The 21,579-nt window shown below is 41.8% G+C and overlaps 2 protein-coding genes across 2 annotated transcripts; one reads left to right on the top strand and one right to left on the bottom strand.

The window, feature by feature from the left end:
* Positions 1-2,253: 2,253 nt before the first annotated feature.
* LOC311268421 (ras-related protein Rab-35) lies at positions 2,254-12,983 on the top strand. The gene is made up of 7 exons (XM_084372071.1): positions 2,254-2,431; positions 3,907-4,819; positions 7,469-7,519; positions 8,422-8,545; positions 8,636-8,760; positions 10,011-10,135; positions 10,956-12,983. Exons 2-7 carry the CDS (start codon positions 4,765-4,767, stop codon positions 11,103-11,105), a joined length of 630 nt encoding a protein of 209 aa, XP_084228197.1. The 5' UTR covers positions 2,254-2,431; positions 3,907-4,764; the 3' UTR covers positions 11,106-12,983.
* A 910-nt stretch (positions 12,984-13,893) lies between these two features.
* Positions 13,894-20,941, bottom strand: anapc2 (anaphase promoting complex subunit 2). The gene is made up of 14 exons (XM_084372070.1): positions 20,567-20,941; positions 19,742-19,991; positions 19,341-19,662; positions 18,611-18,743; positions 18,302-18,521; positions 17,910-18,029; positions 17,599-17,716; positions 17,217-17,395; positions 16,993-17,134; positions 16,797-16,872; positions 16,280-16,483; positions 15,486-15,618; positions 14,544-14,785; positions 13,894-14,440 (listed from the first exon to the last, which is right to left on the bottom strand). Exons 1-14 carry the CDS (start codon positions 20,663-20,665, stop codon positions 14,231-14,233), a joined length of 2,448 nt encoding a protein of 815 aa, XP_084228196.1. The 5' UTR covers positions 20,666-20,941; the 3' UTR covers positions 13,894-14,230.
* Positions 20,942-21,579: the final 638 nt, after the last annotated feature.

The raw sequence follows: 21,579 nt of genomic DNA, 5'->3' as shown, positions 1-21,579 counted from the left end.
TTTGTGTTGAGTTTGTCCTTTTCGTTATTGTTAGATGTCAAATTTAAAGGATAAGTTTTGGTGATATTTCATATTTTTTCAGTCTTGTCAGCAAATCACATGCAGACTAAACCAGCAATGAATATATCCTAGTAACAAGTATTGTGTGTTTAATCAAAGCCTTATACATGTTATTCCTCTCTGGAGGCTCACTGTTGTGCTGAGAGACGTGTTCCTTCATTAATATCAACAATGAACTGTAGTTTAGTTTGACGCGACCCACACAGACACCAACCTGCTGCCACAAATCATCAGAGCACCAGTTGTATAGACTATAGACTCTAGATAGAGTATAGACTGCCTCTTTGTTGGGAAATGAATGCTTACAAAGTACTGAGTAACAAAATTGTAGAATATCACATGGGCTCTTAGGTGATATTTCTGGGTGTAAACAATATATAGCTAACATTAAATGTTGAAGCGGGCAGATACACAGTGATGCTGTCTGAAAATCCTGTTAAAAGCAGTTTTGGCTCCAACAAAGCTTTGTGTAAATACTGTCTCCATAATTAAAAAGGGAGCAGAAGAAAAATAAAGAGACTTTTGGACATCTAGAGGTAATCAGCATAAACTAGAGATCATCTCTTTAGGTCCCATCTAAATCTGGATATGTGATACTGATAGCAGAGTTACATGAGACTAATAATCTCAAAGAGTGAAATGGGAACTTGACATTCAATCGATCACACTGTCAGTCCAATATCCCATAAGTGAATTACATCAGTATCGACACTCGATAATGATATCGGATCGGATTGTTCCCAACTCTGGGAAAACCTTTGAAATCATCGACCAAACATTAAAGAAATGTCATGTGTAGGGAAGATTTTAGATCCCTTAAATCCTTTAAAAAGAGGAATAGATTACTTGGGATTCATTCTAATGTAGCTCCTCTAATGTATTTCTGACATTTTTCCAACTTGTCCAGGCCGTTTGTGTGATGGTGAAACAGCTCTGTGGACGGGAAGATGACTCAGTGCTAACCGGACACTGGTTTTGGCTGCTGTTGCAATGTTGAAACTGGGATGGCGACATCAGTGTTAGTGTGTCTTCATTGACAGTTTCATTGCAGCCCTTTTTGAATTATCCTGGTTTTACGATGATGACAATAGTGTTTCATTAAAGACTGAGATGAGGTATAACTGTCAAGTACAACAGGAACAAAACAAAATCCATCAAAATGGTGCACACTCAGAATTTCTTGATAAACAATTGTTGTGTCTTATTGTGTTTTCTGTTGAGTTTAAAAGAAATAAAAGATCTAGTAGCAGGCACTGAGTTGGTACGCAGCTCACTGTGTCACCCAAGTGAATAGTTCTTGAGTAAATGTCTTAAAGTAGCTGATATTAACTGCACCCAAGTGTCAAAAGTATTTTCTGGTCAAAAAATGTACTTAAGTATCAAAGTAAATTATACATGTATGTATACAACCGATTATTGACTTGACTTGTGTGTTTTTTCTTATTCCATTGCGAATAAAATAGATCAATTTAAAAATGGACAGCTGGTTCTTTGGCTCTGATACAGCCTGTAATCTGCAATGTAACTAGTAACTAAAGTAATAATCTAATACATGTAGTGGAGTAGAAAGGCAATAATTGGATCCAAAATGTAGTGGAGTGGAAGAATAAAGTAGCAGAAAATGGAAATACTCAAGTACTTGTGCCTCAAAATTGTACTTATTTACAGTACTTGAGTAAATGTACTTAGTTACATGCTATCACTGCATGTACTCTGCATTATGGCACAGAGAAACAAGAATATGAGCTTAACTAAATAACAAATAATGATTTGTAAAAGTAATACAATTGATATAAATTAAATATAGTTGATGAGACACAAAAAACACATTATTCCTTACTGTATAGTTTTTACCTTTTTTAGTGACTATGTGTGTGTATGTGAAATTATCATATAAAATCAATACATTTACAATGAATTCAGTGTCATGTTTATCATGCTCAAAATATAAAATGACAAATTTACACTCAATTTTGATCTCATGATTAATTTCACCTAATATGTAATTTTCCCTCCGTGTCCAAAAAGCAATCGGATGTTTACAGTGGTAGGATAAGTGCATTAGAGATAGATTTGTTGGATATATATTGTGCTAAATGCAAAATGTTTTGTGTTCGCTTCTTTAAATATATTGGTCATAGAGAATTTTGGCACTCGGCGGTTATCGTGGTTTTTCCCACATGCCGTGAAGGCAGCATCAGATGATGAGAGTGGGTCATCAGCTGCACACAGTCAGGTGTGGTCGGCGGGGAGACATTCCGACCGGAGCGGTGATCCAGAGGCTTCCACCGGGACAAGAACAACGTCTGCAGGGCGCGGACCTGTCATCATGACCCACCGACGGAGCACCAAGTTCACCACAACGAACACAGTGAGTGTTTTTAAAAATGGCCGAGTCAAAGTTTCTCCAAGAAGTGGGAAGTTTTTCTGACGTCTTGGCGTAGAGAGCGAGTCGGTGGCAGGCCAGGGTCAGGCCCACAGACCGTCACTCCGGACTGGGTCAATAAATCTGGAAGTTTTAAAGTTTTCTCGCCTCTTAGCAACAGGACGCTTCTTATCAAACACGAATTTAAAATGGTCTCAGCGTTGTGTTCTCCCCGGTTCTCCGGTTGAAGTCGTCAGCGCTTAGCTTGAAGAAACGTTGATTTAATTCGCGGTTTCGTACCGTTCATACAGCACCAACGACGTACGGCCAAAACTTCAGGTGACAATGGAAATAAACTACAGTTCAGCGTCCAGACACGTCTACATCTGTGTGCCGAATTAAAGAACAGTTGCAAATCGTTATTTACATATACATACAAGTGACTTCATGGCTAAGGGTAGCGTCATTAACTCGGATTTCCCCAAAAATGTGACGTTTTCGGGGGGAGTTTGGCGTATCGTCCTCTTGAACGTAGAACATGTCGGGCAAGGTGAGTTTTTGGACAGTGTCAAGCAAACCACCGGGCTATAACAGCTCAACTACAACTAGGTTAATCAAGTTTAGTTTCAGTGCAGCTGGTTCTCCACAACATGTAGGTAGACGTCAATGTAATGTCGACCTTCCGTTGACCTGTAGCGACTGACGATGCCGTCTCAGGAATTCTACGCCAAACTGCGTTTAAAAAAAATCAGATTTGTGTCGCAGCATGTGTCTGTACATCCTAACACAAAGAAGGACTTCCATTTAACGCACAGCTGTAGTCTTGAGCAAACGGCAAAAAGTAATACTCGAAATTGTTGTATTTTTTTATTAAAGCAGGTACATTTTGGGTGACATAAACAAAGCCGAATGAATGATGACTAATAATAAGACTTAACAAGATTCACAATTATGTCCTTAAAGGTGTTTTACCTTTGCTGGTACACAAATAAACATTCAATTTCGAGATTTTCAAGCGGTGATTCGTGTTCTGGTCTTGACACACAAATGATAAACTGTTGGGGCTAGATTAGCTCGCATTAGCAAGGTCTCACTAATGACTTTCAAAGGCAGTGGCAACCTTTCCTGTTTTCGTGGAAAACTGTGCCAACGTTAGCCAGCCAGCTCCACTGCTTTACTTCCCTGTTTATCTTGGTGGCAGTGAGGGAAAGGCAGTGACAGCTCCACAGACCGACTCTCAGGGAGCTGTTGCTGCTGCTACCTAGCTAACTCTGCTAAGTTATAGGATGGGGGTGGATAAAGCAGGATGAGGAAGTTATATTTAGTGACTCAGCTGTTGTTTGAGGAGCAGGGAGGGAGGTAAGGAGGGGCACACACTGCACACAGCAATTAAATTAACTAACAATCAAAATGGTGACTTGCCTGATTGATGTGATTTCTTTCTAACCTCTCATTATTCCCCCCCCTTTTTCTCTGTTTAGCATCTTTTAAACCTGGGCTAAAGAAGCAAGAAGCGAGAGAGCCCTCCTCATGTAATGAAACAGGGAACAGTTGACTTTTCACCCAGCCACCAGAGGAACTGACGAGAAACTAAGGGATCAGCTTAAAGGAACCTCAGCAGATGTACCCGCTACTGAGAAAGAGGAAGGCCTCAGTTTCTCGCTTCTTCTTAGAAAGGGATGGAGTTAATGAGTGAGCGGTGGATCACTTCAGGGCAATAACTGGCAACAACTGGATTTATAATAAGCTGTCAGCCCACCGTCCATTTTGCTGTCAGAGCAACGACCACAAAATGCCAAATCCCTCAATTTTGGAGCTTTAGATGTGTGACTGTCGGTGCTTAGACCCCTGTGAAGACGTTACATTCGATGTGGGAAGGAGAAAGGAGGGAGTGTCCACGCTGCACTGACACAACTGTGAATTTAAAAATCAACGACTGAATGTAAGAATCTGAGTCGTTGGAGTTGGAAATCCCCTGCAGGAGTGTCACTGGGCTGAACTGGAACTAAGGTGGAACCATGCGATCACGCTTAGCCGTCAAGCATGAATCATAAAGCTCCTTCTGCTGCCTGCTGTGGTTTCACTTTGAAACCAAAGAAAGTGATGTGATCGTTTGATCTGAAACTCGAGCATAAACCCAAACTAAAAAGTGCGGAAATTCAACTGGAAATGTCCTCGTGTTGGCGTGGGACCGCCTGTGATTTCTGGACAAACTCTTGTGCAACTCTGAGCTCGTAGCATCGGGAGGTGGAAATAAAAACAAACACTGGGGAGACTGGGAATATCATCTCCTCCTATGAGACTGATTTTACTTGGACATTCAGTGAGAGGTCATCAAGATGGCGGGGAAGGACTACAATCATCTCTTTAAGCTGCTCATCATTGGAGACTCCAGTTAGTACACTTTCATTCATTTAAGGTTCATTTCTGGAGTCCTGCATCAATGTGTGACCTGCAGGAGCTGAAGTCAAAGCTTTTCCGTCATGCTTTCACAACACAAAACTGAATGTCTTTTTTCAGCTCCCGACACTTCTGAGGAAACCAGTAACAAAAGAGGCAACACAGATTTTTATAGACGGATACTTTATTGATCCCACGAGAAAAGATTCCAGATGCTTACACGACACATACAAAACACGAAAGCAGAATAGTGAAAGCAGAAACAAGAGAAGTTCACTGTCAGAACGAAACTGGCAATTTGTAACGTGTACAAAATTAAAAAAAATATCAGCAGAGTGTGAAACTAGTGTTTACATTATGTCAAAGATGTCTCTGTACTGTGTTACAGAGATGTCTACTGAAGTTAGCATGCTAACCAGCTAGCCCCAGCCCGTCCTGTCTCCTAACACCACTTTGTAGCTCAAGAGGTGATAGTCTGAGAGCCCCGTAGTTTCAGCTGGGAGATGTAAGAACAGCCAGTTCCCTGCTTAGTCTAATAATTAAACAAAATAAACTCACAAAATGTGAAGAAAGGAAATACTTTGACACCTACTTTCTTTGCTAAACAGAAAAATACATCTGAACACTGTCTGAATTCCAGTTTCTCTCTTTGCCTGAACTAAGGCGAGCTTAATCTCCTCGCTAACTCATCGTAAAACACACTTCATTCAAACTGGACACAAACTGAATCAAAATCGTTTGAACAGTGTTGGTTTGTCTCCACAATCACCTTTGGTTTGGTCTAAATAAATCCTCAGTTCACAGAGTAAGATGTGAAAATATATCCGGCTCTACACGCCGTTTTCACCTGCTGCTGATGTCCGACTCTCTTTCTGCTGCCGCTTCATGCCTCTCCTGTCCTCTCCTGTCCCCGCCTGCCGTGTCTTCTTGTCTAGCCGTCAGAGCTGCTGTAAATCACCTCTGTTCTGTATCCTCTGTCCTCAAACTGACCTCCGTTGATCTTGGAGGCTTTCAGTCCCAGTCTGAGCTTATAAGCTAACGGCAGCTAGTTGCTACAGCAGAGAGTATCATGAGCCATATAGTTTTGCAGCCACCTCGAATTCAGCCCATTTCTTACAAATGTAACCTTTTAAGCTGGTTTCAAACCAGAGAAAAGAAAAGAAACCATGCTTTTAAGAGCCTCTGAGCTTTGGTATCAGACGATCTCACCCTGTCTTCTCTGGACGTGAGCCGTCTCAGGTTGGAAACTTCAGATTTAATCATTCCTGACTCACTCACTGATACAGATTCTTATTGAATCCTGGCTCAGATTCTTCTTGACGATGGCTGTTTTCCTCGTGTTCTTACACGAGTCCGATGTTGTAGCATTAGCTGATTCTGTGACAGGTTGGAGACATACAAACATCTGTCTCTAGACCTCCTGCAGAAAATGCTGAGTCATTTTAGCTCACCTTCCTCTCTGCAGCAAATTATTTTTGTGCATTGATTAGATTTCATGGTGACACCACTGTCCATGTGCAGTCTGGAGGCTCGGTAGGCCCAACATTCACGCAGAAGAGATGGTTTCAGGATGCTTCGTTCTTTTTTTCCCTACACATTTACAGTTGTCACACATTTGGAAATCGCTCCAATAACTTTTTTATCATTTCTCATTCCTGCACGCAGCTTTGTTTTACTTTTGACTCGACTGTGAGGATTTATTCACACAGAAGGTGAATTCCTCCTGATGTTATCAGAGTTTCCGTTCCTTTTAGCGAAGCAGATTAGAGAGATAACCATAACTCCTGGTTTCATGGAAGGAGGAATTCTCTCATCAGTGTGCAGGTAGTTGAAGGTTATTCGTTTTACTTTCTGATCTCCACAAGCTTTGTCTATGATCTGGTTTAACTGGCTGTGCCTGGTCTTGTTTTAACAAACCATTTACATTTGCTAATGTGTGACTTACTGGTGTACTCAAAGAGGCTTTGACTTGTCAGACGATGTTGTCACTTCTGGCAGTCCAGATTAATGAGAACAAATGATCAATATTGTGAAAAATCATGATATTTTCCTGCAATATGATTTTAATAGTCAGGTACCTTTATACTTTACCTTATACCGTTTATACTCAGTTACACCAGGAGACAGTTTTAGACCTCTTTGATTATTAGTAATCAGGGAGATCGATGACTGATATTTTGAACTGATATATATCTGCAAAAAGAATTAAATAGTTATTGTGAAAACTTAGAATAACAAGTGATGGAATATAACAATCAATTAAGTACAACTTTGAGGTACTTGTACTTAATTCGAGTATTTCAATTTTCTGCTACTTTATTCTTCTCCACTACGTCAGTTCCTGTGCAGATTCAGATGATTAATACTTCATCATTATTTAGATTTTAGTTTTATTCTGATCACACAGTTCAGTTTCATTTATTTCCAGTACTAGTTCGACCTTTGCCCTCATTTCCTGCGTTGTTTCACTTTTGGTGTGACGTGTATTTATGTAAGGAGGCTGTCACTCAGGATGGGACGGTCTTGTCTCTCTGAGAATAAACTCGGCCATAACTGGTTTGTCTTTTCCTGATTGGTCACATTCATTTCCTCAAAGTGAATTACCTGCTAATCTTGTCCCTCTGATCTGTTTCTGTCTCTCAGATGTGGGGAAAAGCAGCCTTCTGCTCCGCTTTGCAGACAACTCCTTCTCTGGTGAGTTAACAAAGTTTGCAGCAGGTCAGATGTCAGTAAACGCCTCAATGCCAGGGCTTGTGTTCATCAAGCATCCAAGAGTAGGAAGTCGTCCATAGACAGAAAATTAGAAGCATTTTATCAGGTAAAGTCATCTTATCTTCTGTGTTGAGCAGATCTGTCCTAACCTGTCAGGAGCTCGAGGAGGAGGCAACATTTTACAGACATTTTGGGGAAAAGGTGGACAATAAAAAGTTACAGAAATCCTCCTCTAACAGTTAAACAGAGTTAAATGTCAAACATGTAACCGCTTCATCCACAAGGCTGTGCCCATCCGGAAGAAAATACATACATATACAAGTCCCTTCACACCACACAGATGGAAATTCAACGAAGGGCTGCAGTTAAGTTATTTTTACAATTAATTGATTAATCAAATGTCGAAAAACATTGAAAAATGTTCACCACAATTTCCCAGAGCCCAAAGTAACGGCTTCAGATTGTTTCTATTGTCCAACCAACAGAAAAGACTCTTTATTCACATTGTTGCTTTAAAAATGACTAAAACAATTCATTTATTAACAAAATAGTCGGCAAATAATTTCCTTTCGATCGATTTATGAATGAATCTACTAATCGTAGCAGCTCCAGCCAGCGGGACTGTACAGAGAAACTGTGTTCATGCTCAACCAGCGTTAGAATGTAGGTCAAAGTTTAAACAACACGTCGCTCTGCAAAATGTAAATAACGTATGCAACAGATGGTTTGGATGATAATCTTATTTGACGTCGGGGGTTGATCCGTGAGATCAGGTGGTTGTTCATGTTGCTGGTAGAAATGACGGTCAGATCGCAAATATACAGCCTGATTTGTGAAGATTATCTGCCGTTCAGATGTTTTGACGGTCCTCTGGTCTCCTGTAGGCAGCTACATCACCACCATCGGCGTCGACTTTAAGATCCGAACAGTGGACATCGACGGAGAGCGAGTGAAGCTGCAGATCTGGGACACAGCGGGACAGGAGAGATTCAGAACCATCACATCAACGTAAAAACCTGCAGACCAAAACTGCTTTCATGGTCACTTTGATTATAGTCTGTGTATTCAGTTCATTGTGTTTCATCTGTCTCTCTCCAGGTACTACAGAAACACACACGGTGTCATTATTGTTTATGACGTGACGAATCCAGAGTCCTTTGTAAATGTTAAGAGGTGGTTAAATGAGATCTCCCAGAACTGTGACAACGTCTGCAAGATCCTGGGTGAGTCAGCTGCATTCATGTGAGTTTGTGAGTCGTAATAAGAGATAATCCTTTATAAGTCAGAAAACAGGGAAATATGCTCTGTCACAGCAGCGAGGGGACAGAAAAATAGAGATAATCATCAATATAAATAATGTGAGCGTCATTCTGAAGCAACCGTAAAAAATGTAAAAATGGTACATTACAAGAAAATACTGTAATTAAGGTACAGCATCATACAGTCATTTAGCAATAAAATACGGTAGTTTTACTACGTGAACATACTAACAGGCCAACAAGCAATATAGTTGGATTAACATGGAAACACTACATTGCTGTAATATTAATGTAAATTTACCGTCAATTTGTACATTTACAATAACTCCAGATGCATTTTACATCAAAATACTGTCTTTTTACGGTACAATTGTCACTGGGTTACTAGTGAAATGAACTTGATATTACACTTAGTGGAAGATCAATACTGCACAGCTGGTATACGTTAGTGTTACAGCCAGTCGGTTCTGATGTGTGTGATCTGCTGGGAGCAGCGCTGGTTGTCCAGTCCGACAGCAGCAGGAAGGAAGAAGCTGTGATATCGCTCCTTCACACACTTTGGGTAATATCATGTGATCTGTGTGTTTAACGTTCGGGCTGGCACATTTATTGGTTGGACAGTCTCAGTTTCAAACAGTAGGGCAGCAACTAATGATGTTTTTTACAATTAATCAATTAATTGTTTTGTCTATCTAACTATAAATGTAAAAACAAAAAAAAAAGGTAAAAAAAAAGCTCATCACAAATTCATAAAACACTCAAAGACTCATTAATGACAAATAAAAGCAGCAAATCCTCACATTTAAGAGGCTGGAACCTGCAAATGTTTGCTTTAAAAATGACAAATTGATTATCAAAACTTTCAACCAGCTTTTTGATTAATCAACTAATCGTTGCAGCTCGACAAATAAGACTAAAGTTCTTGAGTGAATAAAGCTTCCTGTCTGTTCTGTAAGTCTAAAATGAGAGACTCTAAAATAAATCACAAAGTTCAACTTGTTTGTTTTGATGAAAGAAATCCTAATGTGACTGTTTGTGATGTTTTTAGCTCAAACATGCTGTGGCTTCACTAAACACTAATTAGTGGGATAAACTAGTTTTAGTCTTGTTTTCATGCGGAGTGATAAAAAATAATAAAAAGTTGAAATGGTACCAGCCTGCAGTCGCCCTGAAAGAGTAGAAACAAAAGTAAATGATCTTTTTCACTCTCTCAGTGGGAAACAAAAATGACGACCCTGCCAGGAAGCAGGTGGATACCCAGGATGCTGTGCGTTTTGGGGAGTCGATGGGAGTTCGGGTGTTCGAGACCAGCGCCAAAGAGAACATAAATGTAGAAGAGGTAAGTTATATTATTTTATACAAAATTCCCTCAAGCTCGTATCTGTCATTTCGTTTACTTCGTTGTTCGCCCCGGGAGCAGCACCTCATGTCCTGCGTCAGTGTTGTGTGCTTGATGCGTCACTTGCAACCTCAAGATTATTTTTATTGTTGATGATGATGGCTGCTCCTGTCCTGTGTGAAATCAAAACTGAACGAGTACTTATTTTGCCAAAACCTAACCAAGCTGTGACTGAAAATTGGGAATATTCTTTTAAAAACTTAAAAACAATAAATTCACTGAGTCTAATTGAGCATTTATATACTTTATCTGCTAAAGCCTTTCTCCCTTTCCAAAAGTTTTTTCCAGCAGAAAGCCTCTCATAAAACAACCCAAACAGTCTTGCAAGACAGAATAACACCTTCCCTACACAAAGATGAGGTTAAATACACAAATGATTGAAAATCCGGGCGAAAGACCAAGTTTTTAGGGAGTTCTGTTACAGAACGAGCCTGTAAAATAATAAATACAGTCATGATAATAATGGCACGATGTGGGGAAATTAAATGATGATTATTTAATACGTGAACCCAATTCATGCCCAGTGTCCCCACTGCAGTCCTTTTTCCACAGATGTCATCCACTTAAGTCCAAAATATATATTTGTCCTATAGAAAGAGTCTTTCCATCAGTATAGTGTCATGTTTTTTAGTTGGGTCATACCCGACCCTTTTTAATTGTCAAATCAGCTAATCAATAAATCAACTGATTGTTTTAACTCTGTAACATTTTCCAGTAACGCTGCAGGCTCAGTCTTGACCCGTTTTGTTGCGTTCCTCAGATGTTCATGGCCTTCACACACATGGTGCTCCGGGCCAAGAAGCAGAGCCAGAACCGAGCCGAGCGGGAACGAGAGCGTGAGAAGGACACGGTCAACATCAACGCCCAGCGAGACCGAGACCGCAGGAAGAGAGGGAAGAAGTGCTGCTGAGACCCGACAGACAATGGCGCCGCTCATCGCTCAGCACACCGCTCAAACATTCACACAAGATTGGGAAAACGGTGCCTTAGGACATCAGTGTTCTGTGTCAGACATGAATGTTTGAATATTTACTGCGCCAAGTTACGACACAACTACAGGTCAGTCTGCTCTACTGAATGTAACGCAGGCAGAGGGATTAACAGTCTGTCAGCACTGACTGCACATAACAGCCTGGAGGTTAAAGGATCATTCTGGTGTTTTTGAATTTTTAGTCCTTTTACTACAGATCACATTTAAAGCGTGCTGTGGTGCTTCAGATTGTTCCTCAGTGGGCAGTGGCGCCTAAAAATGGAGACGATGATCCTTCCGAGACATCTCTGCACAAACTGCCCGCTTTAAAATACAGTTTTCTGTTGATTCACGCTTCCAGGAGGTTGAATCCTAATATTTACATTAGTGCCAACAGTTAATATTTCCACTGAAACACCAGACGTCTGTTGAGAAGGCGGCCGTGAAACTGGAACATAAACTTTTGATTTTAATTCATTCATGACCCTTTCTCCCAGCTACCATCTCTAAGGCTCTAAAAATGGCTAAATTGTTTTGTTTGTTGAACTGCAATTAACAATTCTTTTCATAATCTATTAACCTGCTGAGTATTTTCTCCTTCAATCATTCTGTCTGTAAAAACATCAGAAAACAGTGAAAGACCACCCTTTCCAAGAGGCCGAGGTGGTGTCACGGGTGTCGTGTTCTGTTGGACTAACAGTCCAGTCACAGATTACCATAAATGTGATGTAGATATTTTGAAATCTTCTCAAAAGCACTTCATAAATGTTTAGACTGGGCGACTAAATCAAATGTTGAGATGTTTTTTTACCAAACACTTTGATATTTACCTAAATTTTTGATCAATAATTATCAGTAAATGTGGATATAATGACTAATTGGGTAAAGACAAGTATTAGAGAAGTAAAACAGAAGCTGTAATGAGTGTAACCTTTAAAGCCACGGGAACCTAAGTCAAATCATTAATATCCATATAGTCTCATATCACCATAATGATGTAATATCAGTATATTGCCCAGTCCTGGTGTTATTCATGCACTCCGTGTAGTTGTAGCGTCCTCGAGCCTTTCCTTTTACTGCATCAAATTAATTTTTCCACTTTAACACGAGAAATCTTAAATGTATTGGACAGGGGCCATTAAACAGCTGAGCCTTTTCATCCTCAGAGGATGAACCTCATCACAGTTTCTTTTATGCCAACTTCTGTTGGGCTGTAAGGATGGCTAAAGTCATCCATATGTTTTTGTTCCACCAGTTTTTAAGCGAGGCGTGGGACGAACACTGCAAAGTCTTGTTGAAATGTGTTATTCCACCTCCAGTTTTGAGCGTTAATGACATCTGGCTTGAGACAATCCATCACAAAACATCATGCAAAGATGAAAAGTCTCTGCAAGGAAACAGCTGCTGCATGTCAGATTGGAAAAAATGCATTCATAAATGAAAAACACAACAATCTGCTTTGAAATCTGGTGGTTAGATGAATGATGCAAAAACACTGGAATGGACCTTTTTAACTGAGTGACTCACTGTTATGTGCTGATGTTCTCATTTATTTGTTTCGTCTTAATACAGTTAAAGTATGTTACTGAAAGGGAACTGGTTGCATTCGTTACTAAACTGTAACAGACACATTAACAGGTGTGATGAGTGCAGTTTAAAGTCTGTCTGCCTTATTTCAGTTTAATGAGGCCAGTAATCCAAGACTACAATGTGTGTACAAGCCCAAAATGTTCCTTAATAGTATGTTGTTGTTTTTTTTATGTAAATCTCTGTTGCCTAGCAAACGTGTCAAAATCAAAATAAAGCAATAAATCCAGAGTTATTGTTTGTATCTCTAAATATTTCCTCATACAGTCCAGTGCTTTAAGTGGAGCCGTAATCAATATGTAATTCAAAGGTTTACAAAAAAATAAAAAATAAAGGCACCGAGAAGCAGTTGAAGCTGCATCTAAACTAAGTAAACACCTCCTACCTTGATTTCACATTTAGATCCTCCGACAGGTCGTCTGAAATTGAAAAACGGGGGTTGCTTCACTAAATAACACCAGTGTTTCAGAACCAGTTGAAGAACCAGCGCTTTAGTGAGCTTAAAACTTTTTCTGTTACTTCAACTGTCATTGTCGCTAATTTCTGCCTGTGGTGTGGACTCGAGTCGTGAGTCTGATGACTTTAGACTCAACAAAATCTTTCAGAGAGATTTTCAACTGAAACACCAGTAACTCACGACTTCACTTGGACTTTTGATTTTCTCTCCAAAGTAATTATGTTACAAAAACACCCTGCAGCAATCGACTCTGTTTTCCTGACACTGCATTTACTTAAAATCAATGTGACTGCAGCCAATCATGTTGTGCAACTAGGAGGGAAATGTGTTTGGCTGTACAGACCAGAAGAGGGTTTAATTACTTAGTTGACTTGCGAAACAATGACTTTTGTCCCATCTTTGGTTTCTGCCTCAGAACCCAAAGAGACTAAAACTAATAGTGCTGACCTAACCTCTCAGGAGGGCCTCGTTACTTCTGTTACAATCAGGAAGTGACTGTTCAGCCATTCATATCGCAAGTTGTAAAAGATTATGAAAGGATGCAACAATGAAAAAACTGGGAAATTAGGGAGAAGTGTTTCAGTCTGCAGATAAAGGTTAGAAAATGTGCAGTCACTGATTAGTGCTGTAAAACAGGAGACAAATAAAAATGTGTCCCTGGTTGATTCAGCTCAAACACACATGAGACATTAAAGAGCTTTTATAATAATAATACATCAGTTTTATACATCAGTGTTTGACACCAACAACCTTCACAACAACTTAATTTCCAGTTTCAGCATCATCACTGTGTGCACTGGCATTAGGGTGGTGGTGCTTTTATTTTGAAATCCAAATCCTTCAGAGGAATGGTCTTCATAAATTATGCTGCATTCACACAGAAGGAAAGTCCATTTTGACACGCTGGTGGAAATTCTGCTGGATCACCCTGAAACTGAAGAACTTCTTCCCAACAGCTGAGGAGAACAGGATTTTCCCACAGCATGTGAATGCAGCATCATACTAGAGTAGTTTGTCCGTGTCAGTTGGATTTGGGGAGTCTGTAGACGCCTGCAGACACCATCAGCTGATGCTCCCTCACCTTCCTCTGCAGGAAGGCTTCCAGCTCGTTGACGTCCATCTCCGTCACCACAGGTCCCGTGGCGACGAACATCCGCAGCATCGAGTGGATGCGGTCCAGCGTCATGCTGTCCAGGTTTGTCAGCATGGCCTGGATGTAGGCCCAGAACAGCTGCAGAGACAGAGCATGCCGGTTGAGATTATTCTTCTTCAGTCACTGCTCATCTTAAATACTGTGTTGAGTGTTTTGAGTGTGTGTGTGTGTGTGCACGTACCTGCAGCTTCTCCTCTCTCTGCTCAGACTGGGTGGTGGTGTTGGAGTCTCTCTCCTCGTCACTGTCGATCAGCATCACGCCTCTCTCCATCTTCTCCTTGGACGAGCCCGTCTCCACCACGTAGTAGCGTCCTCCCGCCTCCTCCCTCAGCACGCCGTGCTGCTGCCACAGAGCCAGCTTCCTGTGCACCAGCTCCTTCGGGGCGCCCAGCTTCACGCTGAGCTCCTCCAGAGTCCAAGAACCTGATGGACGACAGACAGTCAGGTCACTGCTAATTTTACCTCCACTTACATGTTCAAGACCTCATTTATTAGCAGCAATGCACATGGTGGTGGAGTGAAATGTTTGTAAGTGCATAAAAACCTAGTACCTTGTACTTAATCTGGAGGAGTAGCTGACAACATGAACAAATCTGGCCAGATCAAAACTGACCAAAGTTGTGGTGCAGATAAAATATAACGACTCATGCAGCTCTAACTGGTTGTGTGACTGTAGAGTTGGTTCAAAGGTTCAAAATGCTGTGCTTTAAAATACAGCACCATATTAAATAAAATTGGGTTTAATTAACTTGAATGATCTTTTATCTGACACAAGACGTCCATGTTTGTTTGGTTTTCAGGCACTTCTGTGTTAATAAGTGATAAATTTTTGTGTGAACAGCTAATCTGTGTAGTTTTACTGAATAATGTGAAATCATAGAACAATGTGAGGGAAGAAGTGAAGTGTTTGAAAGTCACTGTACTTTGGATTTCAACATAGTTTGGAGCAAATATTCTCGTCACTTGTTGTGCACAACCACGAGCATAAAAAATACCCACTTAGATGATACAGGTTAAAACAAGAACTGTTAAGCTACAACATCTCACAATTATTTTATAATCCCATAATACACAGAGGAAAACAAGCTAAGACATGAAATCAGTTTGAACCACGAGGTCGTACTTTTTTCCTGGAAGTGCAGGATGATGGCAGCGTGGATCGGGGAGACGGTGAGGTTGGTGAGGGTGCGGTCCTCCAGCTCCAAATCCAGAGTGACTGAGCCCAGGTGAGGCTTCCAGCTCAGCGTCCTCATGGCCTGAAGCACACGAGACAAACTGCCGTTAGCATCTGTTCACACACAAAGGTACATTTACACAGACAACTTTACACAACTGCAGCTGCATGTTGCATTTCTGCGGCGGGCGTCTAAAACAATGAGGAAGAAAAATGACTGTGAGAGCAAGTCCGACATCAGGATCTGGCTTTTAGAGACGTAACTGTATATTTTTGTGTTGTGGACAAAACAAGACATTTGAGAACATCATCTTGGGCTTTGGGAAACACTGATCATCATTTTCTGACATTTTGTAGACGAAACGACTAATCGATCAATCAAGAAAATAACTGACAGATTAATCAGTAATGAAAATAATCGATAGTTGCGAGTGGTCGTTTGAATATCTAACCATGAGGAAGTGCAATTAACAAACATTAAGACTGAAAACAATGTTCTAACAGTTGCGTCTTAAGAAGCCAACTCTGAACCGTCAGCTTTCGTACTGTCCTTGAATGCACCAACAGCAAATGTTTTCAAAAGAGCCTCTGAGCCTTTATAAAGATGATGCATGTTGATGGATTAATTAGTTGCAGGAAGTTTCATCAGCAAAACAAAAGAAAGAGAAATAGTTAAAAAGTGATATTTTCTGAATGGTGAGAGACGCCCAGTGAGTCTGTGTACAGCAGCAGGTGAACTCCACCTTGAGTTTCTCGTAGCGGTGTGTGTAGGCCTCCATGGCCTGCAGGACGAGCGGAGGCAGCTCCAGCTTCTCCTCCTTCAGCGGAGGCCAGAACTCCGAGGACAGGATGATGGAGGACAGGGACAGCGGCGGCTGCTCCTCCTCGCTCAGCCTCGACTCCTCCTCACGGATGTTACTGTTGATCCTCCGCGAGTCGGCCATGTCCTGACAGACAGAGAGGGCGTAACGATTATTCTGATTATTGATAATTAATCTAGCTGCTGCTATCAGCATCTTCTATTAAGTCACTTATTTTTATTGAAAGGTTTATTTTTATCCCTTTCTGATTCAGTTATTAAACCACATTATGAATTATAAACATGTCATCCAGAAACTCAAACATGTATAAAACTGTCCCCACCTGCAAAGAAGAAATCATGTCAAGACAGTCACCTCATGTGATAAGATCAGTGGATGATTCAGAGATGATCATTGTGGTGAAGACAACAGGAACTACAGTGACTCAAACAGTGTCTACCTTCAGCATGACCTCGCAGTAATGCATGTGAGACTCTCCGAACCGGAGCTTCAGCAGCTCCACGTTACGAATTTCCCTGCAAACACACAAGAGACGGACAGAAGTGCATGAGGAACAACAGACGAGGACACTTTGGACACAACCTTTGTCAAAACAACCAGAACCAGCGAACCTTCGGTCAGAGTGTTAGTTGTACCTGGCAGTGTTGTAGTTGAGTTGGTGCAGCAGTCTGTCAGCCAGCACGGCTCTGTACTCATCGATGAAGATGTCTTTGCTGCCGTAGATGCTGACCAGCAGGCTGATGATGTCCGACGAACGACGTTTGGAGCCCATTTTATCTAAAAAAAGAAAATATTAGACTAAAATTGAACCACTAAAATCCAACAGGGAGTAGAAACAACCCTTCCTGTGTTTACTGACCGGGGACGGCGTCCGTCGGGTCTGGGGTCCAGTCTTCTGGGTCGTTGCCTTCTTCGTCACTGTCCTGCATCTCCAGCGTCACCGGGTCTCCTCTGGACAGCTCGGAGGCCAAGTCTGTGCAGCCCTCTGCGTCTCCAGTCAGACCGGCTACGATCTGCCTCACAGTGTCCTCCCGAGTCCTTAAACACACCACAGACGCTTTACCTGAACTCAACTGCTACAGTGATTTTAAAGTAGAAGCTTCCTCACGACATTAGTTTGTTTTTATCGACTCTTCTTGTTTGACTCGTTGCTGTGGATAAATAAAGTTTGATACCAATTGATGCCAAACTACAAACATTAAACTGTATTAAAAATAATGTGTGAGTATAAACTGACTCACCTGAGGTACTTGCGGATCGGTTGGCAGGCGACCTGCAGGATGACCATGGACGGGTCCAGCTCTCTGAGGGCCTTGATGGCCGAGATGTAAACCGTGAGGATGTCCGACGTGTGAACTCCTGAGTGCAACAAAGACCGGATCATTTAAAGTCACAGTTCACCCAAAAATGAAAATTCAGTCATTATCTCCTCCCCCCATGCTGATGGAAAGTCAGTTATTTTTGGGTGAACTGTTCCTTTAAACTCAATTTAAACTAGCTGTGTTATACCAAACAAAAAACGGAAATATGTCTCCGTATGCGGCCGACTGACCTGGGTGCAGCAGTCGGCTCTCGAAAGCAGATTTGAGTGAAGTGAGGAGCTGCTGTCTCTGATTGGTTCTTTCCAGACAAAACTTAAGATCTTCAATGGCCGCTTTGGATTCTGGGAAATCTGAAACATGGAAATGAAAACAAGAAAAGTCAGGAAACACATGCATGTTAATGTTATCCAAACATTTCTGCTTCCAACGCAACTGCTGATGCAACAGTCACCAGCCCAGACTCATCTCTCCACGTCCAGTACGGAGATAACTCCAGGATGTATTTAGCCTAGCTTAGCACAAAAACTGGAAGCAAAGGGAAACTGCTAGCATAGTGAAACAACTGCAGTTAAATTCTGATTATGCAAAAAATGAAATAAACACAAACTGTTTTGTGTCTCACCTCTGATGATACTGAAGAGCTCCTCGATCCTCATGTTGACGTAGATCCTGCAGAAGAACTGGTGCATGTGGCACCTCCACTGCTTCAGGACGGAGCTGGCAGGCTGGCCGGCCTGGATGCTGGGAACACTGGGAACGCTGGGAACGCCGGGAGCAGCTACGTCTCTGTCCGCTTCGCTTGCAAACACTTTGCTGAGCCAGCCCAGCACCAGCTCCAGCCACTGCTCACACAGAAAACATTTAAAATGAAGCTGATGATGGACTCATCCAGACCTTCAGCCGCTCTGATCAGGACAGACGGATGTTTTACCTCCTGGAACTCCAGCAGGAAAGAGCGCTCGTACTCTCCCCTGCAGTGCTGCTCCATCCGCTGCTCGATGAGCTTGTGGAGGATGGAGGTGACGGCCTCGGAGCTGACCCACTCCAGCAGCTGGAGTTTGGATCTACACACACACGAATAACATTTAAAATAAATCCTCACTTGAAGCACAAAACAAATTCATGACATGCACTGTCGTATTTTGTAAATCCGATTGATACAGTCCACCTGGCGTGCGTTCCTCTCCTGCAGCAGGTCGTGCTTTTCTAGCGTTTTGTTTTTAAATATTTTTAAACGTTTCAGTGCGGAGAATCAGCCATTTTCTCTTTATTGCATATGATGAAATTGTCCATCACATCAGTTCTTAAATCGCACTTCTATTGTTTACAGCATTGTTTAACCTGATTTTAGTTAATTTGGCTGTGATGTTAATGAAGTTGATGTTGATGAAGGTTTTAAGCCCGTCTTCTTCTTGTCTTACGGTTTTTAATCTGTACTTTAATGCAGTCTGTTTTGATTTCATGGAAGCTGGTGGTCATTTTCATTTTGAAGCTTGTTCAGCTGAAATTAAAAGATGTTTTACTGTCTTCACCAGTCAATCTCTAACTGTGTCTGTCTGCTGTTTTGATGAAGTACTGATTAGAAGAAAACTTTATGTATTACTAAAAGCTGTGTGATTTGGAAAGTCAGCAGTGTATTATTTGTTCCTGAGTCCACTCACAGTATGTGGCTGAGCTCCTGCAGTTGCTCCAGGGCCTCCTGACACCAGCACTGTTGCGTCGGGACCCCGCAGCCCCGACAGACTCCTCCCTCGGGGCCGTCAGGAACCTCAGCCCCGTCCTCAGCCTCCCCCTCCTGGTTCATATAGACGGAGAAGGTCCTGCTGTAGAACTCCAGCACTCGCTCCTGGAGGACAGGGGATGGGGAGAAGAGGAGGAGTGCCCTGATGATGGTGAAGGCCCGCTCCTGGAGGCCTCGGGGCCCCGGACCACAGAGACTCCCTCTGCCCTCGTCCTGCCACGACCCCAGCCTCTCCAAACCACCTGTGAGGAGGAAGAGGTCCATGTTTGAATATTGTTGCTGATATAACCAAAGTGCTGAACTCATTATATTTCTACTTACACAGGAAAGGTTCCAGTCGGCCTAACAGAGTCCGAAAGGCGGTGAGGAGAACCCAGGCCCTGCCTCTCTCCTCCAGCTCGTTTTCTGGCTGTTTGAGTCCGGACCAGAACTCAGGAACCACCGAGGAGGACAGACGCATCTGTAACATCTCCAGGAGCCAGCCGCCCAGCAGCCGGCCCAGACCCTGACTGCACAGCAGGGCCAACGAGTCCGAGAGGTTCTGCTCCGTCACCGAGGGGCCAGGAGACGTCTGAAACATGGAGCAGACACACATGTACTTTCACAAACTGATGTAAGGCTTGTGTTTTTGTTTTTTTTTATTAATGGTGTCAGTATATCTGATCTAAAATGAATAATTTGAAGACACCAGGCCAAAGACATTTCATTCACTGGACACCTCAGAGGGGTTGATTTTAACTGTGAATCAGAGTAAACTGTCCTGGGAGGAGGAGGAGGAGGAGGAGACTGGTAACAACTTCTTAAAGTATCATAATTTACATGACTAGTAAGCAGCTTTCTTTGGGCTGTGAGGAGATCTGCAGGCAAACAGCTAGCTAGCAAAATGTAGCACAGACATAGATGCCAAAAGAGAATCAGGAAACCAAAGAAAGGCAAATAAAGAGTTTCATGTATGCCGAATTGAACAGAATACCAAGACTAATTAGTAAATCATCTAAAGTCATCTCCCACCGGGTGTGAGCCACTGCTAAAAACAGGAAAACATTAAATCTTGTAATATTTGAACGGAATTCAGCGGCCACGGTTCACTCCATACTGGCTTGTGTATCATGTCGCTGCTTGAGTCCAGTGATGAAGCCTCCTTACCAGCGCTGCGGTGACCGTCTCCCAGGCGGCAGAAACCCCTTGTTGTGTTGCGGATCCAGAAGTTTCGGCTGATTCCGATTCCATCACAATTTCCTCCATTTTTTGAGACTTTCTTCACGAACGACGAACTAGCTAAGGTGAGTAAAACATTTAAACTTCGGGTTGTTTTGTCGGGTTGTAACGTCGCGCACGTCTATGCACGCGTGCGCTTTTTCTTTCATGTGTTTTGTTAAAGTCTAAAAACAAAAATATCTTTTTAAAAGTAAAACTGTTCTGTTGTGAATTTTGAAATATCGTTACATGGTCTCTGCTTTGGTATCGCGGGTTTACTTCTTCTTCTTCGTCTTCTTCTACCAATGAGTTTCCGGCAAACTGTAAGCAAGGACGCGCCACACTGCCCTCTTCAGTTAACAACACGAACAACAATGGCAGAATCAATATTTGTAGTAATCGTGTTAATAACGACTTGTTTTGATGCAGTTTCATATAATTTAATTACCATTATTAGCACTGTGACGCAGACATGGTAACTACTATGTATATAGTAATGTTATGTACACCTGCCCTCTGGTGGCCACGTTGAGTAACTACAGTTGCACAAGCGGCAAGCTAGATATATTCAGTATATAATCACGTCCGGTTATACCCTTCAGAATAAAACCTTTCCAGTAACTGTAGTTACGCTTTTTGTCCACCAGAGGGCAGTGAACGCTCCTGATCGTATCACAGTGAGCACTGTCAGTAATTAAGTGTCGTGGTGCTTCCGGTTACGATACAAAATAAAACGTTTACAGTAAATGTAGTTACAAAGTGTGGCCACAGGGTGGCAGTGCAAACTCCTAAATTATAATTCACAGATATTCACAGATCAGTCTAGTGACAATTTATATCTAGAATTTGTCTTGTTTTTCACCCAAAATTAAATTTGTTGTTCGGTTTCATTCACCACTAAAGCAATTATAAGAACAAATCTAAATTGATAAATTCTATAATCAGAAAAAAGTTTTTAAAAA

Source organism: Pagrus pagrus, assembly GCF_965226575.1.
Source record: "Pagrus pagrus genome assembly, chromosome: 13".
NCBI classification, from domain to species: Eukaryota; Metazoa; Chordata; class Actinopteri; order Spariformes; family Sparidae; genus Pagrus; species Pagrus pagrus.
Note: the sequence above shows the minus strand (reverse complement) of the source record. Positions and strands in the feature narration are given on the sequence as shown.

Bases quoted from the DNA above. Each gene is read 5' to 3' on its own strand.
- LOC311268421 (XM_084372071.1), top strand. From the start codon at position 4,765: ATGGCGGGGAAGGACTACAATCATCTCTTTAAGCTGCTCATCATTGGA. The intron at 4,820-7,468 runs GTTAGTACACTT...TCTGTCTCTCAG, and splicing joins GCTCATCATTGGAGACTCCA to ATGTGGGGAAAAGCAGCCTT. The intron at 7,520-8,421 runs GTGAGTTAACAA...GGTCTCCTGTAG, and splicing joins TGCAGACAACTCCTTCTCTG to GCAGCTACATCACCACCATC.
- anapc2 (XM_084372070.1), bottom strand. From the start codon at position 20,665: ATGGAGGAAATTGTGATGGAATCGGAATCAGCCGAAACTTCTGGATCC. The intron at 18,744-19,340 runs GTGAGTGGACTC...GTGTGTGTGTAG, and splicing joins CAGGAGCTCAGCCACATACT to ATCCAAACTCCAGCTGCTGG. The intron at 14,786-15,485 runs GTACGACCTCGT...GTCGTCCATCAG, and splicing joins CCTGCACTTCCAGGAAAAAA to GTTCTTGGACTCTGGAGGAG.